Source organism: Micropterus dolomieu, linkage group LG12, assembly GCF_021292245.1.
Source record: "Micropterus dolomieu isolate WLL.071019.BEF.003 ecotype Adirondacks linkage group LG12, ASM2129224v1, whole genome shotgun sequence".
Lineage (NCBI taxonomy): Eukaryota > Metazoa > Chordata > Actinopteri > Centrarchiformes > Centrarchidae > Micropterus > Micropterus dolomieu.
This window is the reverse complement of record NC_060161.1, coordinates 2,263,122-2,280,848: the sequence shown is the minus strand read 5'-3', so window position 1 is coordinate 2,280,848 and position 17,727 is coordinate 2,263,122. Positions and strand designations below refer to the sequence as shown.

General features: G+C 38.9%; 1 protein-coding gene across 6 annotated transcripts in view; it reads right to left on the bottom strand.

Moving 5' to 3' along the window:
• Positions 1-723: 723 nt before the first annotated feature.
• Positions 724-17,727, bottom strand: part of gfra1a (gdnf family receptor alpha 1a) — a 108,192-nt gene continuing 91,188 nt past the window's right edge. For all 6 annotated transcript variants that reach the window (XM_046065167.1, XM_046065166.1, XM_046065164.1 and 3 more), the window contains 3 exons: positions 15,791-15,972; positions 7,974-8,021; positions 724-4,187 (listed from right to left, as the gene is read on the bottom strand). In XM_046065167.1, coding sequence (XP_045921123.1) covers positions 4,035-4,187; positions 7,974-8,021; positions 15,791-15,972 — 383 coding nt within the window. In that variant the 3' untranslated portion in view covers positions 724-4,034. The remainder of the gene's footprint in view (positions 4,188-7,973; positions 8,022-15,790; positions 15,973-17,727) is intronic.

Genomic DNA, 17,727 nt, shown 5'->3' with positions numbered 1-17,727 from the left:
AGCATTGTTGGATGGTAATTGAGTTCAGCCTCAGGAAGCCTTCCTGGAACTGTTATTTTGAAGAAGAAATGATGAAAAACTGAACGTCTAAACATTTTTGGAGAATAGAGTAAGTTGTTTTATTGACTTTTTTTGGCCTTCTTCCAATTCAATCCACTAAAAATTGCTTTTAAGCTGCAACAACTCCTGAAATTAATGCAATTTAATTTTATATAAGAGGTTAACAAGCCTGAAGATTCTCTAATGTAATTTCTCAGTTATCTCAGTAGATAATGTAAGTAGTAATAGATTCAAACTGAACATAAAATGACTCATCAACCAAGTTGTTTGCAGGTGAACACATCCACCTCAACCCTACAGGATTAACTTTAGTCTGGTTTGCCTTTTGTTTCTCCTCATGCAGCACTAATACAGTATCACAGAGAGTCGGCCTGATGTGACCTCTCCTCCTCACGCCAGTTGGCCAAAGCTAAAAAGCTGCCAGAAACCTCAGATGACTCTTTCTTTATCCGGTCTCATCTCTTCGCTCTTCACTTTTCCTTTGGCTTGGTAGCCCGAGGTCAGCAACATTAACTCGTACGGTCTTATCAGACCCTCAGGATAACCTCAACTGACCTCAAATGTTCTTTAATCGTTTATGTCACCTATCCTATCTGTATTTTCCACATGTCTGCTGGTTCCTCTCATCCTTGTTCAGTGAAATAACACCACGTACAAACAGTCTGGGTGATTTAACAGTTTTTAATCATAACTTTTGTACAATAGATTTTACATTTTCACAAGCTAAGACGGTAATGATGCCGTATATCAGAGGGAGTCTGCATCTCCAAAAATCCATTTTTGGTATTTTGAAACAACAGGCTGGGTGGATATGGACAGCAAACATATTTAACTTTAGCTCAGCTCAGAGGAACTCTTCAAAGAAATGTAAAGCCCATGTATAAACTTTACTTCATAGTCCAGGGCCAATGAAGACATGACACTGGGATTCAAATATGAAATGATCAGATGTACTATAAGACACAATTCTGAGAAATGTAATGTAGGTTTTAATCATGTAGCAACTCATAACATTTCTGTTTAACTTTCCATCCACAATGCACACGTCCAGTCTGTGGGAATTTTCCCACTTACCCACTTCTGGTCAAATATACCATAAAAAAGCCTTTAATGGTGCTGTGTAGAATATATTTGTCTGATTGATTTATTTCCTTCTTAATCATCATGCAATCACAATTTCTTTCTTGCTCGACTTCTAGTTGTTGTCACTAGAATTATTTCAGCCTTAAAAACCAAAATAATTACAGTAAAAAAATGTAAATATGAGCTATCTGTAACCAGTCCATCTCCTTCACTTCAACTCATCAAAACAGCAAAAATTAGTAAAAGATAGAAAAATAATTTTAAATCTTAGCCAAAAAACTCAATACTATATTTAAGCAACATCATAAATGGGGCTTTTTAACTACAGTAGGAGAGTTATTGATATCCTCTTTCTCAGATGCAATAATCATGTACATACTGGGAGAAATATACACATAAGTTGTTATAAAAAACAATATTCTGGTTTATTCAATGTACTCTATGTTGTATCTGAATGTCAAAATAGCTCACAATGCTCTGGAATAGAATATCATCAGACATTTATTTGTCCAATTTATAATTTCAGCCAAGTACATACAGTGCATATACCATGTTTATGCTCGGTAAATAACATTTAAGTTCTGCTATACATTAATCATGTTTTGAAAAGCTACATAAACCCAAGCTGCGTGTCAGAAATGCTCCTGTCACTGTCCAAATGGCTAAAGTAACTTGCTGAACATGCCACAGTGATGTATGTGAACGTCTTGATCATGTGTTGTTGGGAGCTTTATTTCCTGTTTGGAGAGTTCGAAAACCATATGCCTGCGTCTACATATGAGAATTGAATAAGATTGCGATGCTGTGGCTGGGATTTTCCCAGCAGTCCTCTGGATCAGACATACAAAAAGTGGTTTGGCGATTCACACACAGTAAGTAACAAGTCAGGCTCATAAAAAGACAGAAATGACCGTTTGCTAAACCCCTCCCCCGAACAATAATTCTTTAATCGAAACTTAGCAACTACAGCTACGCAAAGCATTTTTTTTTTACACTTTGAAGTTCAATCAACATGCTGAAGTGGTGTTCACAGGGCAACTAAAAAGAATCCAACCAGGTAAAAGGGTGGTGTCGGTAAAAGTGCAGGGAATGGGTTAAACAGTGTCAGTTCTTTGCTGCTAATGTTAGCACACCTACTGGCAGCCGGAGCATGCTTACCCAGGTTATGCTTGTCAAACCCATCCTCAAAGCCATTTCTCTTTTCTCTAATTTGTGTTGTTTGTTCAAGTTTACCTTTGTATAAAATTGAGTCACATTATAATAAAATAACAATGCTTAAATTTTTCCTTATAACGCTGCAGTGCTAACTAGCTCTATCCTTCAATACAACAATGCTTCTACTTTATTCCCATATCTCCTAAATGAGTCATCAAATGATGACTGTTTGCCTGGTATCTATATTACAAGCTTTAGCACTGCTGATATCGCAGTCCTGAGTTAGCAACATATGTAACACAAACCCCTTATTCAGTATTCACATTTTCAAATAGGTCAGATGTAAAGAATTTTCCATCTGAAATCAAAGACATATTATTCTAGAAATAACTACCAATGTCAAGTAGCGATACTGCATACATGCCATGCTAGAACACGAAACTCCACGGTTGTTGTGATGGTACCTAAGAGTATTTGGGTTTAGCAAATGGTCAATTTCAAGCAGTCGCTTCCTCCCCAAACACGTGTCGACAATTTTACAATTGAGGCAACAAGTCGTAATACTGAACTGAAAGAAAAGGACGCTTTGCATCGATGGAGGTGTGTGTTACCGTTGAATATACGCTACAACAATAAGCCTATTTTTTTCCTTAGCTCTTGTTTTTGTGGACGCAGTGCAGCAAAGTACATCAAAACTAAAAAAGAAAAACAAATGTTCAGGTGAAACTGCAACAGCTTCTCCGTCCCCGGCCATAGAGAAACACTGAATGTGGCTTAGACTGTTACAAGTATGTACAATCACTAATGAGTGGAGTGGATTCAGCCATCCACAGCAGCGTGTGTCCTGTGACCTCAGAGTATCACTCATTTGGCAAAAACCAGGTGTAAAAAAAAAAAAAAAAAGGGAGCAGAAAGCCTGGCGGTGAGTGTGTTTCTGTGTGTTTTTGTCTGAATGTGTGAAAATGTGCAGTATGTGTTTGTGGGTCTTCGCCTGTGTGCTTTTGCCAGCGGCGATGTGTGTTCAGTACGAGCTACAGTAAAGACGGTTTGGGCACAGATGTTCTAACTTGTTTTAATTTGTTGGTGTTCACCCTGAAAAAAAAAAAATTCAAGTGATATTTTTCTCAGGTAAATATCCACGTGGACCTTTCATAAAAATGTAAAATACCAGATCACGTCATTATCAAAACATACACAAACCACAGAGGAGACTGAATAACACCTAAAAGCTTGCCCAAATGATAAAATGTAGCCATCACTGAACTGACTGTGACGAAAGATCCCACTTATAGCCTCAACACACAAACAGACGTGGGTGAAAACTGATTTGACGACTCAATGCTAATATACATTGTGTGTACCTTTCCAAGAGCAACCAGCTGTGGTTTATTGGAATGTAGTCCTCGAGTATTTTCTCATTTCTGCCCAACATGGACGCTTTAAATCCCTTTTTTTCCAACTAATCCGGAAGGAAACACACAGCCAAACTGAGTTAACACGTATAGTAGATCACCATTTTAGCACGCAGCTGCAATGCAAAAAACAACAAAACAAAAATCCAAAAATTCATTAAAAAAATTAAAGTAGGAATAAAAAGAGAGATAGAATCTATAGGGGAAATAAAAATACAACAGGTATTACTGAGAAGAAAGGATATAATTTCTTGTTTTGCTCTTTCTTTTATACAAATGTGTGTTTGTCAGTCCGTTGTAGTTTGTTGCTGCGAAGCGATGAGGCTACAAGACGCCTGGCGTGGAGAGCGCCTGCAGGCTGCAGTACCACAGCCAGAACAGTGGAGGCAGCAGAGAGGCAAGGCCTGATGGCCGTTTGGAGACAGCCGAGTTCCTCGGGATGGCGTTGGACGTACTTGGGCCGACTAGCTGAGGGTCCTGAGAGAGACACAGAGAGGCACAGGAGAGAGTTTAGTAAAAAAAAAAAACAGTCATACCGAGCTATGTGACGCTCATTGTCTGTGGTTTTTATTAAATTTTCACAGATATTTCCTTTTCAACATGTAATGATGGCTCTTCCCTGAAATACAAAAACAATATTCATGTCTTCTGCATGAACCCTTGTCATCTGGTAAGGACTTTTCATCTGGGACATAAGCTTTTTTGCATCATTACACCAACGAATTAGCATGATACCATTTATGTCGTCTGTTTTGCAGGCTTCTTTTTTACAAACGAGTCAGCTGAACACATTAAAAAGTCACATGGGGACAGATTTTCCCACCAAATTACTCATGCAATGCTAGGTAGCTAGGTAGCTCTATTTGTTCAAATCTGGCAGTGACAGTCATTTCAGTCAATCTGCAAAATCAACAGTTGTCATCGGAAAAGGGAAGCCAGCTTTTGTGTGCTAACATCTGAAATCAAGAACCCATTGTTCCAAAAATGATGACTCTGGATATGTTTACAATGTACAGGTTATATAATATGCCACAGTTGAATTGTAAACTTAAAATGTAAAGCTTGACAGGCAAAGCTAAATGTGCTGGATTAGTGAAATATTTATTTAAAGTGATTAAGCCTTTGCCCTGCAACGGACAGCTGTTTATGCACTAGCGTTTTTTAATAATATATTCCTAGTTTAAGGGGAATATAGTGAACATTTGTGCTAAAATCTAAATTTAAAGCATTATGCTCAATCTGGTTTGTATATAAAAGTTAGTATATATACATTCCTTCTTTCTCAAAGTAAGATTGACCTCACATTGCCTTGGAAAATATGTATTTCAGAGACAACTAGTTTCTACATAACATGGCATACACAAGTTTCATGAATCAGCTGTGGCAGGTGCCTCTGGATCTAATCCACAGCAGATTCTGGGAATGTTTTCATGACAGCTTGATAAATGATAAACCAACAATAACATAAAAGGCTGCCAAACATTTCAAACATCATGCGCCATTGTAGCTTTTTTTTTTAGGTACTTAGGTACTTATCTTTATTCATATACGCATCACACATTGGAGAATTTGACATTTTATTTGTCTATACCCTGGTGATTTGTTTGCCATTACCGGCATCTTACACACTAGGACACAAAATGGACTGTAGGTGAAAATAATTTAATTCATGCACAGAAGAGGTGGCATACTTCAAGACATCAGGCTTTAAATTCAATAATATCACCTACAAAAACTACTAAATATATTCTTCTGGTATGACACAGTATCAAAAGGTTGTTTTTATAGCTAGAATGCCACAGTGGAAAGCTGAAAAGCATGTGTGCGTTTGTGCGTGTGTGTGTGTGTGTGTGTGTGTGCATTTGCATGTGCCACAATGCATAAGTATGTGTGTATAGAGCTCCACCACTGGTCTTTGGCGTTCTAATAAAGCTGCAAGCTAACGGCTGGGTCATCTCCCCGAGACCTGTCCCTACCTCTATTAAATGCCAGTCCAGCGCATAACCGTGCCTTATTATTGTACAATGACATTTACAGTGAACTTTAAAAGCCACCAGATAAGCAACAAACCCATTTCAGCCTCAAAGGAACTACAAAGAACAGGAGTTTACAAAGGAGGCAAGAAGGATTGCCACGGCAATCACTGTCAGAGGAAGGTGAGCGAGTACAGCGAGGTTGGATCAGAGTTTGTGATTATTTGGTAACTCGAGCAATCGCTTTGTGGTCTTAGATAAAATTGTTTCCTGAGATAAAATACTGAAATGGTTTGAGATTTCATCTCCCAACACAAGTTGTGTGCCAGAATTTTTAGGATGTGAAATGTTCCCCAGATTAAAGACATAATTCTTTGACCCGGCATACCTATGCAAAAAATATGTGTTATTTAGGGCTGACCACGAATAGTCGAAGATTTGATGCTTCGATGGGTGGAGCCTGATTCGACGAGCCAATCTCACAGTCGAATCTTCGCAGTGGCGTTATGAAAGATGGATCATACCATTATGGATATATGGGGGAGCTCAACGTCTCATTTTACATAGAACTACAGGTTTTCTCCCAATAAGTTAATATACAGCCTCTTATGATATACATTTCAACATATAATGCTGTAAATAAAACTGTGAAAAGAAAGAAGCTTTTAATAATAAATATTTTTAAAGAGGTCATATTATGCTTTTTGCCTTTTTCCCTCTCCACTGTTGAGTTATATATATTTTTTTATACATGTATTAGGTTTGCAAAATGAAAAAGGGAGTTCCCATCTCCCACAGAAAACTGCCTTAAAACAGCTTGTTTGTAGTCCAGCCGTTTCCCTTTCATCCCTGTGACGTCACTGGGATGAAAGCAACATGCGCGTCATATAACGCTCGCCAAACGGCTAGTCCAACACGCCCTCAAAAACACCGGTGGAAAAACAGTGAGCTGCAGCACACACCTCTCCTCTCCCTTCCAAACACTGGACATAAAGTTGTTACTGTGATGTAGAGACAGAGCTCAGTTAAAACTTTATGGATTAAAGATACTTTTGTTACAGATTAATAACTCATCACTCTGAAACTCTCGCTCCAGTCCATATTGCTAAGCTGGTAAGAGGATATACAGCTGAACCGAAGCTGTATACCGGCTTCTCACTGACCCGCCCTTCTCTGCTTCTGATTGGCTAGTAGTCCTTAACTAGGAACTGTGCGTGTGCAACTCCCAACAAAGATCATGAAGAGGCAAGATGCATCACTCCATAATTAAAACAAAGCCTTCAACACAGGGTGAAAAGAGGAGCTGCAGTAATGTGCAGCATGACAAAAAATATGGTGTTTTTTTAATTAAACCATGTAAACCTGTTCTGGTACAACCCCTAAATAAGATTTTGAACCTGAAAATAAACATAATACCACCTCTTTAAAGTGTGTGAATAAATCCAAAATTTTAACCCTAGCACTTAAGGTTCAGCGTATGTGTGTGTGTGTGGCAGATGAGGAAGAGAGACCATCAGCTGATGTTGTGCCGAGTTGTCGGCACCTCGTGGGACATTCGGGTCATCTATCACCACTGAGGAACCACACAAAGAATATTATATCGTTTTCATACAGTTACTTGGAATAGATCTGCGAGGAACCGCAACGTGCACACAGTGGCAGGTGAGCGGAGAGAAACGGGTCAACAATAATCCTCGGTTTTGCCAGAAAAGCAGTGTAAGTTAAAGTGAGTAATGAACATGTATGTAGCTGCAGCTTCTCAAGATTAAAGCAGAGCTACTGTGTGTAATTCTGATTCGACTATATAAATCCTTAGTCAGGGACAACCCTAATGTTGTCCAAATGCACGGCAATAATCTGCTTGCAGAGACTTGAAACTTGTTTCAAACAGGGCAATTTGTCACTACAATTATTCTGGCATCTTTATTTTCCGTCAGAAATATGTTATTTTGGTATAACTCTATTGTAATAATTGTAACAAAGAAGTAAGAGGGTGAGAAAATTAGTTCTTTTTACAAGGAAGTTCAGAGGGAACATTTTAATTAACTGACAACATCAGATGCCAAGATGCCAAGATGGGACAGACCTGCCTAACTCTGGGAAAGTTGTTATTGAATCACTTCAAGTATTTTATCCTGTCATGACATGTAGTTGCTTTTAATTGACTAGAAGTTAAATTTTAAGTAGAATGTGACTCTGTTTTTGTCTAGAACTACATTTGTTGAACATTTTATTCATTGTCTCATGACTGAATTGTGAATTTCACAAAATGAAATGACAAAAAACTTACCAAACAGAAGACCCCATCAGCAGTTGAGTTTGACTTCAATTTCTGAGCCTGCAACAGAAAAGATAAAAAGAATCACAATCCATGTTACAACCCGAAAAACATCCACAAAAAAAGATTCATGTTTGTACTTTTGTTAATGACAAAAGATCATGACACAGATAATATATTAATGAAGTTTCAAGGTTAACTAATATCTTAAAGTCTGCATGTTAAGTCACGACACAACAGCATTTTAGTGCTTTGATGACTATCAAATTGAGACTGAAGTGAAAGTCGACACGAGGATCTGCATTAATTAATTTGCTCTGATCAACATTCGATGGAACAATCTAAAATCTAATTAGTCTGAAAATATTCTGTCAATACGTTTACACACCAGGTACAAACAACACAAAGACATCAGTGTTCAAACACTGTGACTAAACTTCAAAAAACCATCACATTCAGTCTGTACGTTTATGAAAGCCCGGTGCTGATCTGATCACAAAAAGCAGATTGGAAACTAAAGCCAAATTGGAAAAACTACAATAACCTTGAAGAGTTTACCCTGAGAGCCTGTTAAACTTTTAAAGCCTCTGATATTATGACTCAAAGGAGAAGAACAGCGAGACTCAGCACAGAGGGACAGTCAAACCCAGAATCAGATTTCATCTCCGATTTATCATTCAGTGGCTGTCGCACGCTCACGCCGTCTTTGATTCCATCTCTCGCGCACACACACAGACACACACACACATTTTTCATGTGTGTAAATGTAAGAGGCTGCTCTGTGATGATGCTTTAATTTCTTGACTGCGTTTTTCAAGCAACTTACTGCTTATTAATAGTGGAATATTAACATTTTTGTCAATGTCGTCCAGGTCTGCGTAGATTTAGGCAACTAAAATTACACCTTCAGGGTTTAAATAAACCAACACTGACTCTAAGTTGTAAGTTTACTGAATGCAAATGTATGTAATGTATATAATCTTTAGATAATCTCTCTTTAATCTCTCTCTGATGTCTTCAGAGGAAAGACAGACTAACCCATGGCTAATGGATGGCAGAGAGGTAAAGTTCCCATCCACCACTGCAACAATCTAAAGTTTGATAATGTGTTCATTCAAACACAACTGCGGTGTCAACTCTTTATTAAGTCGTTCATTGGTAAAACAACAAGACAAAAATGTCAATAAGGATGAGGTAATTTCCACGCATCAATCAACTCGGAGCACAAACTGATAAGACAACTGAAACAGCTCCAGAGTGACGAGGTCGGCAACACATGGTTATTGTTAAGGTGCCACATAAATCATACCAACCTCAGAGTTTACTCTAAAGAAAACCTTATTAAAAAGCTCTAACTATAACCGTGACCTTATTACTCCAGTTTAAAATAAAAAAAAATGAATACAATCAAGTCCTGAACAGAAAAATGTACATGACATTTGTTCAGTGATGACGCATCACATTGGTAATCTTCATTCTCTCCTCTTTACTCTTCAGGTAAATTACAAGACAGTGATTACCACTTGTGTTGATTGCAAGCCCACAATGAGTTGATCTGCTGATTTGCAGCCAAGCCTTGTAATCAGCATCTGAACATCTCATATTTTCTTTCTGTATTTGCTATATTACGCATCTGATTATGAATTTGATACTTTGCGCAGGAGTTTTTGGCTTATGAGAAGATTCTCTTGTGTCCTTGTGTGCATACTGAAAGTTTGTATTCAGGATCAATGCTGTTAGTGAATGTAACTCCAGTTTTGGCTTCTGGGTATTTATATGTGTGTGTGTATGTGTGTTTGCTCCGGCTGTAGGTGTGACAGAATAATAAATGGCTCCAGTATACAGTATCGTGAATTCAGACCAAAAATAGGGATGTACAGGTTGTTGCAGGCATAGTAATACAGAAGGTGAGAAACTGAATTCTGTTATTACACCGTTGCTTCAGCACTGAAAAAAAAAGACAAAGCTCGGGTGGAATGATGTCTATAAATCATGGTCTATTTGCTGGCCTCTGCATAAACACGCAAACAAAAGAACAAGCCAAGAATTCCAAGAGTGGAAACAGAAAATTGGTCTGAGCAACACAATGACTAACCAAAACTTACATCAGTTTGTGTTTCACGATGAGGTCCCATCTGTGTTTGGAGTCATTGTTTAGATGCATTAAAAGTTTTAAACACATTCACATCACAGACAGAAACACGGAGAAAGCATAATGACACTAAACTTTTACAGCTTGTTGCTGAAATCCTAAGAGCACTTTCGGTGTTTCAAAACAAAACATTTGGAAATTTAAATTATATTATTGTGACTTTAGAATTTAGATTCCATTAACAAGTAGTTTTTTTTTACTGTTATAACGTCTCTGTAAGATGATTGAAAACCAACAAATTCAGCAGTTTAGAAACTTTTTAGAAGTCTTGTCTTGACTGAAATATGAGATCAACTTAATGGCACATTCTGGATCCAATATGTGATCCAATTATAAGCAAAAGAGTCACTCAAAACACAAGATTAGACCTGTCTCTCACTTGTAAAACTGATAAAATTGTCAAATAGGTTAACACAACGACAACCACACAACTAGACAACTAAATATAAATCACCAGTGTTCTTTCTGATGCATTAAAAGATTTGTTTATATCCATTTTTATTCAAAACTAACAAATGCAGCAACCCATGTTTTCTCACTTACATCTACTGTAGCACTGGCACTAGACATTCGGGCACTTTCGGTTTTAAGTCTATACTTACATGTCTCTGTGATGCCTGAGACAGATGGGTACAGTATCTTAAAACCTATCAGCATGGGTAGATATCACTGTTTCATCACAAGTTGGGTGACCTGACCCTTTAAATTATATCACACTTATACTATGAAAGCTTAGCTTATGAATACATGCATATGAAAACCATGTAAAGCTGTGCCTACTGTACCTTGTAAGTATCCTATAATATTAAGCAATTGCAAAGCTTATTTCAAATTCAAAAATGTTTGGATGTCAACAAGTTTATATATATATTCCTGCCTTGTGTCCACGTGTTTTGGATTTGCCTAATACCTGCCTGTTCTGAAAAGTCACATTAGCATGTGGTAGATTTCCATATTTGTCCAGGGCACATCTTGCCTGCTTTGGAGTCAACTATATTCATAAGAACAGGCTGATGTAGCCCTGGGGCTTGTAAACTATTTGTGTGTGTGTGTGTGTGTGTATGTATGCCTGTGTGCTCTGGCACATGTGTGTTTATGTTGTTTTATCTGTGTTGTGTTTGCTGTGGGCCAAGCTAGCTCTGCTGTGTGACGAAGGGAAAGCAGTCCTTCAAGGGTTTTAACTTCTAAAACAACAAAAAGGAATAAAATAAAGAAAGCTTCTTCTCACTTGCCATATGTTCACATCACACAAGACTAGAGTCTACAGCCATGTTAACGGATCTGTGATGCAGTGCTTTGAGCGAAATACTTACGTTGACATGCTAACACACTTGCAATGACACTTAAGCAGATATGTTTACGATTAGCATGCTAACATTTGCTAATTAACGCAAAGTAAATCAAAGGCTGTATTTACGTTTGCATGTATTTGGTCATGAGTGTTGACCTGATGGTGGTACTAGACAGAAAACGTCTTAACAAAAAGGATTACCAAAGTCAGTAAAAGGTAATTCCTGGGAACCATGACTGTATGTGCCAAATGTTGTGCCAATTAGTAGATATTTCACAGAACAAGTGGAACTTTGAACTGCTGGTGGCAGACAAGCGAATGCAGAAGTCCCTTAAACCTGCATTATATCAAACGGCCAGTAGAGGGCGACTCCTCTGGTTGCAAAAAGAAGTCCGGTTCCATTAGAAATAATGTTAAAATGACTGTACTTCTCAGCTGATTTATTACCTCAGTAAACACTTATCATAATGAGTTTATGGTTTCAATCGCTAGTTTCAAGTCTTCTTTAATACAGCATGATGTTCATTTAGTAAATTATGGTCCCATTTAGAGGAAAATAGACCGGAAAGCAGAGTATGCTATCAAGGCGGGACTATCTGTGATTGACAAGTCGTTACCATGGCAAGAGACACTCGTACCCACGGCACTGTGTAAATTTAACCAGCGCCGTTGAAAAAGCTCATTAGGACTTGGCTCACTTTCTCCGGTGAGTATACAAATTTAGACAAAAGACAAAATTATCATCCCGGTTAAAAAGAAAGATGCACCTAGCTAAGCAAGCTAGCTAGCTCCACGCTGAGCCACTGGTTGCAAGAAATCAACATGGCGGCGCACTAACGGCCAAACTCGAGGCTTCAAAATGGCAGTCCACAAACCAACGGGTGACGTCACGATGACCACGGCCACTTCTTTTAGACAGTACATGTGTGGCACAATAGGAAACATCAGGGGATCAGCAATCGTAAAGATTCATGAGATATTTCAGCTTGAACCAACCGTGGGCCACCTGTCAGACAGAACAACATAGGCATGGCTAAAAAGACGTCTTTAATACAGGTATGGATGACAAAATAGAAGACAGGATCGCCTTAAATTTTAGCTTAAAGTCAAAAACACTTTCCTTGTGTTGTCTGAGCATTTCACAAAGGAGTCAAACTCAATTTGAGAACTCTGACAAACGGGAAGGTGGAAGGTGCACAAGTCTCCTCCAGTTCCTAAGAAGATCTCACTGGAAGCTGAGGAGCTTTACACCTTTCATTCCTTTTTCTCCACTCTTTGATCTTTTCTGTCATGCCGAGGTAGTTGGACTGTCTGACTGTTGAGAGGTTCTGAGTCACTGGCTAATGGTTATTATTCTGCATGTATGTGGGTGTGTGTATGTGTGTGAAAGAGAGAGAGAGAGAGAGAGAGAGAGATCAATGAGGAGAGTGGAGTGAATCGTCTCACAGGCCTGTCCCCAGAGTATGTCATTACAACAACATAGCCTGCCTTGATGCCTACACACACACACACACACACACAAAATCACACTAGAAAAATGGTTTAACACAACTCTCTCATTAACTTGTATTTGACGTGCTATCAGAGCAGTGCCAACAGCTAACACGCACCAGTACACCACCAAAGCTCATTATCAGTACAGACCGTGTGTATATACATGTGTGTGTGTGTGTGTGTGTGTGTGTGTGTGTGTCAGCAAGTGAGTGCACTTGTATTTGTGTGTACTTATGTGTGCTGACATGAGTGTGTAATTGCATCTACTGTATCTACAATATCTGTCTGTGTGAACTAAACTTGCAGGACTGAATGCCTACATATCTGTGTGTGTGTGTGTGTGTGTGTTTCTGGGGCAGTCCTATTATTCTAGTCTTGTTTTTCTGAAAACAGCAATGGACATAAAGTTAAAGGCACACTCTGTAATTAACAACAAACAAAGGGGTAACCAGGTGACTTTTCAAAACACAGGATTGGGAGGAAGAATTGTAAAAACACTGTGCAAACTTTCTGCATTCTAATGTTACAGAATATCAAAATTAATTTCACTGTATGAAGATAAATATACACTAAGAGTAAGTCTTTGCAACACAAACATATTTGCCATAAATAGTGATCAATGGGTAAATGTGTGGTGATGGAGCAATGGGTAAGACACATGCCTTTGGTGTGAGAGACCCGCGTTCAATTCCCCACTGTGACACATCCCAAGACCTCTGACATATATAGCAAGTGTAAGTCGCTTTGGATAAAAGCATCAGCTAAAATGAATAAATATAAAATACAGCGTTTAAAAGCAAGATTTAACAGTTCATTCATGTCATTCAACTGTGATTTTAGCAACAGAGCTGAATTCATTAATATCTCTATATTAAAAAATGATCAACTTACAATCTGTAATGTGAAAGGGGTCGCCACACAGAATTATTAGACAGCTCTGCGTTTCCACTCAGCTCTACAGAGCATTTTAGTATCTTTCATGTCATAGTTTTGGTAGCTCTACTGTTCTGGTTCACGATCACCGCTCTCATCAACACCGTTACTAGTGGTGTTAACTTTTGTCGGACGAAACTAAACAAAATAGATTCGTCAACGACCTTTTTTTTTCCCTGACTAAAACGAGACGATGCCATGCCATATTGTTGACGAAAACACTAAAATGTAATTCATAAAATCAAAACGTTAACAAAATCGCCCTCTTTTTGTCAGTATAATGAGGAGACAAAACGTTACAGGCAATATTTTCTCCAAACCGTGTGTTCATTCAGTGGTATTTTGCTTCCTGTGCTTTGAATGCTGGCCGACCGGGACGGCGCCTGGTGAGCCGCCAATGAGAGCATTGACAGTTCTCTCCCATGCAGCAACAAAAACAATCCAGATACTCTGCACAGTGTACAACAACATAGACATAGAAAGTGACGTTTATAGTTAAGATTGTTGTTTGCAGAAAGAAATGATTAAGGTGGATTTCAGTTTGAAATTGCCGGAGGATTTTCTGTAAACGTGGGTAAACAATAACTTTTTTGATTTTATGATGCTTCATCGGGTTACAGTATTATTATATGTGAAATGGCTCTCTGAGTCCCTGTCATCGCTCTGCAGGTAATGACAGTACAAACCCCACTTCCTCCTCCCCCACCCAGGAGGAGCCCATCACCGGTGTTCAGGATTGCTGCTTGTGATCCCTGTGTTTCATCAGCCAGATAACTGTTGTTCCTGTAGAGCAGGAGTGGCTTCTCCAACTGAGAGCAGATTCTTATTGGGCACAATGGGAGTGACACACATACAGGACCACACGTGTCAACAGCCAAACTGGCACACCGTCAACCGCTTATCCTGCGTACAGGGTTGCGGGGTGAAAGGTGGGGTACAACCCTGGACAGGTCGCCAGCCACACACAGACATACAACCACAGTCACACTCACACCTAAGGACAATTTTAGAGACACCAGTTAACCTAGCCTGCATGTCTTTGGACAGTGGGAGGAAAAAAAGCCAAGTGGAGGATGAATGAGTCATAGTAACTAACATTTTAATGCTTTACCACAAGTATAGGACGAGTTCAAATTAGTATTTATAAATGTACCAATACTTTCACTAAATGATTTGCTGCAGTGACGTACTGCTGGTCCTGTATGCATGACTGCTGAGTCTACTACTACTAAGCTATGATGACAAAAAAAAATCACAACTATTTTTAGAAAACAAATTAAAACAAATTTGTCCAAGTAAATACTGGTATTAAGTTTATTTATAGTTTTCCTTATTACAAGTTTTTGACTTTTTATCAAAGCTGCATTTGGTGATTTCTGACCACTAGAGGGTCGAAAGACTCATCGATCAGACACAGAGTGACATTATCATTCCATTAGAGTCGTAAGCTCAATTTTCAATCTCCTTTTAGCTCTGGTTTGGTTTCCACCAACTCATGAGAAAGAATATCTAGCTCTTAAGATGCTGAATGTTTCACTTTCTCCACCAGCCACTTGTAGTTTACAAGTGGCTGGTGGAGAAAGTGAAACATTCAGTCTTATTCATGCAGTTTGCAGCCACTTGTAGTTTACAAGTGGCTGCAAACTGCATGAATAAGACTTACGTTTGCAACAGGATTCTTTTGAACCCTTTATTTTTAGTATTTGATTCAGTGTTTTAACTTATAAACAAATGAAACTGGCCTGAAAATACAAGGAGACAGAAAGTGAGCCACAGGATGACGAGGCGGTGAGGTATGCAACAGAAACAGACAGACCGGCAGTAAGAGAGCTAAATATGACCAGACACTGTAGATATATGGATAGTGAGACTGATAGAAAAGGATAGAAAGATCAGCAGGTCAGATAAAGCGCACTGAGAGCCTCTTAACACAGTTGTGTCTGTGTGTGTATGTCTAACCTGTAGGCTGCCACAGAAGTGGTAGATGCCAGGGTCTGGGTTAATGTTGTTGTCGATGGTGTTGGGGTTGCGCTCGCGGTTCCTCTGGTAGGGTGTGGTGGTGGAAGTGGTGGTCTGGACAGGGGACATTGGCTGCCAAACTCCCACGTCTGTCCCGTTCCCAAAGGCCTGGATGGCATTACCTAGAGAGGTTAAGTGAGAGATGGCACTAATCAGATGTGAACAACAAATACTTCTTTGAGGGAGGTGAGTTGTAGACATAAAGTTAATACGTAATGCTTGGAAAGCTATAATTTACTGGTGAACAGGTGAAATAACTAGCTGTGCCACCTGCTATGATGTACACCAACCAGGACACACAGACTGAAATATCTTTCAGAATAAGCAAGTTTATCCTGACTAAGATGGCATTTTTGTTTTACTTCCGATTATAAAGGCTGCAAACACATATCTTGATGAGGCAGACTTTTAGATAGACCATAAATACTACCTCGTAATTTCAAGCAGCTCACTTTAACATTGAGCTGGACCTCATTTCAAAATAAAACTTTATATTGCAGCGGCCTAAACCGCAATTAAAGGTGAGTTAGAAGATACTTAGGTTTTGTTATCACTTCCCCCACATTATAAATTCACCACACAGTCAAAAAACTGAGTGCTGATGTGGCTATTTACCATTAGAGTCCATTAGTGGCCCTATTAATAGCGTTCTATGCTTTGATGTAAAATGCACACACGGACACACACGCACACACAAGGACGCGCACAAACACACACACACACATCAGAGGAAGGCTGAGCTTTACAGAGCTGCTGTTTGAACGTAATGATATTCTTGTTCTTCTGACCCTGTTACTGCGGTAAAAGAAGGGTGAGCTTATCTGCATAACGGATCTTTAACCCCACGGAAATATTCGCTCATACATGTGCAAAGACACATGGGTATGTCTACATGATGTACTTACTGTATGCATATATTCATCTTGTTGGACAAGGTCATTGTTTTTCACTGTATTCGATGCCGAATTCAAAAAAACACCACAAAACAGTCAAAGCATCGTCAAATAAACATAAATGGTACTGTAGATGCTTTATCTGTTTAAAAACGATTGCATCCATAGACAACTTGTCACAGATGTGCAACAACACCCCAAAACTGTAACGCCACTCCACATAAAAGATGTCGACAGTATTCAAAATAAACTCAGGCAAGTGAAATATAGAATCAATCAAAAAAATAAAATGTATAAAAACCTGTAAACACAAGATGTCATTAGTCTCCTATTGAAATAAAACACATGTTCCTGTTTATCACTGCCAGCTTTCGTTAACACAGTAACCCATCAGTCTTTTCTTCGCGTTGCTCTATCTGTACAGATACGCTAGACACCATAAACAACCGCCACTATTGAAATATGAGCATTCATTCAAAGGTGTATCACAACAAGTGATGTTGGCTTTTATGTCTCATTTAAACACCTGCCAGAATAACTGCTGTCTCTGAATATGATGTTGGCAGCAGCCAGAACTGTTCTGCTTAAAGGGGTAAATTCTTTCAAATAAACATCGGTTTCTATAATTAATCAAAGCAATAGCACTTCTTAACTTTTAGTTGAAACAACAGATCAGAAAACACTCATATGAGTCATACAGACCATTTTTGAAATACACCCACATACATTGTTTTTTTGCTAGGACCTGCGGAGTAAAGTTTTTGTCAACGCCTCACCTCCACATTGTGACATCCTAAAGCCCTAAAGTTGCTCTGCAGGACCACGGGAGTAACTGCTGCAGTACTGGCAGCATTCATCCTCCAGATGTTGACAACTGAGAAGGATGATTGATAGTGAGCATTTATCCAGTCAGTGACCTACCCTCGTCTCCTTACGGTGTTTTCTGAAAGCACCCATGGCAGCATTCCCTAATTCCTGCTGACT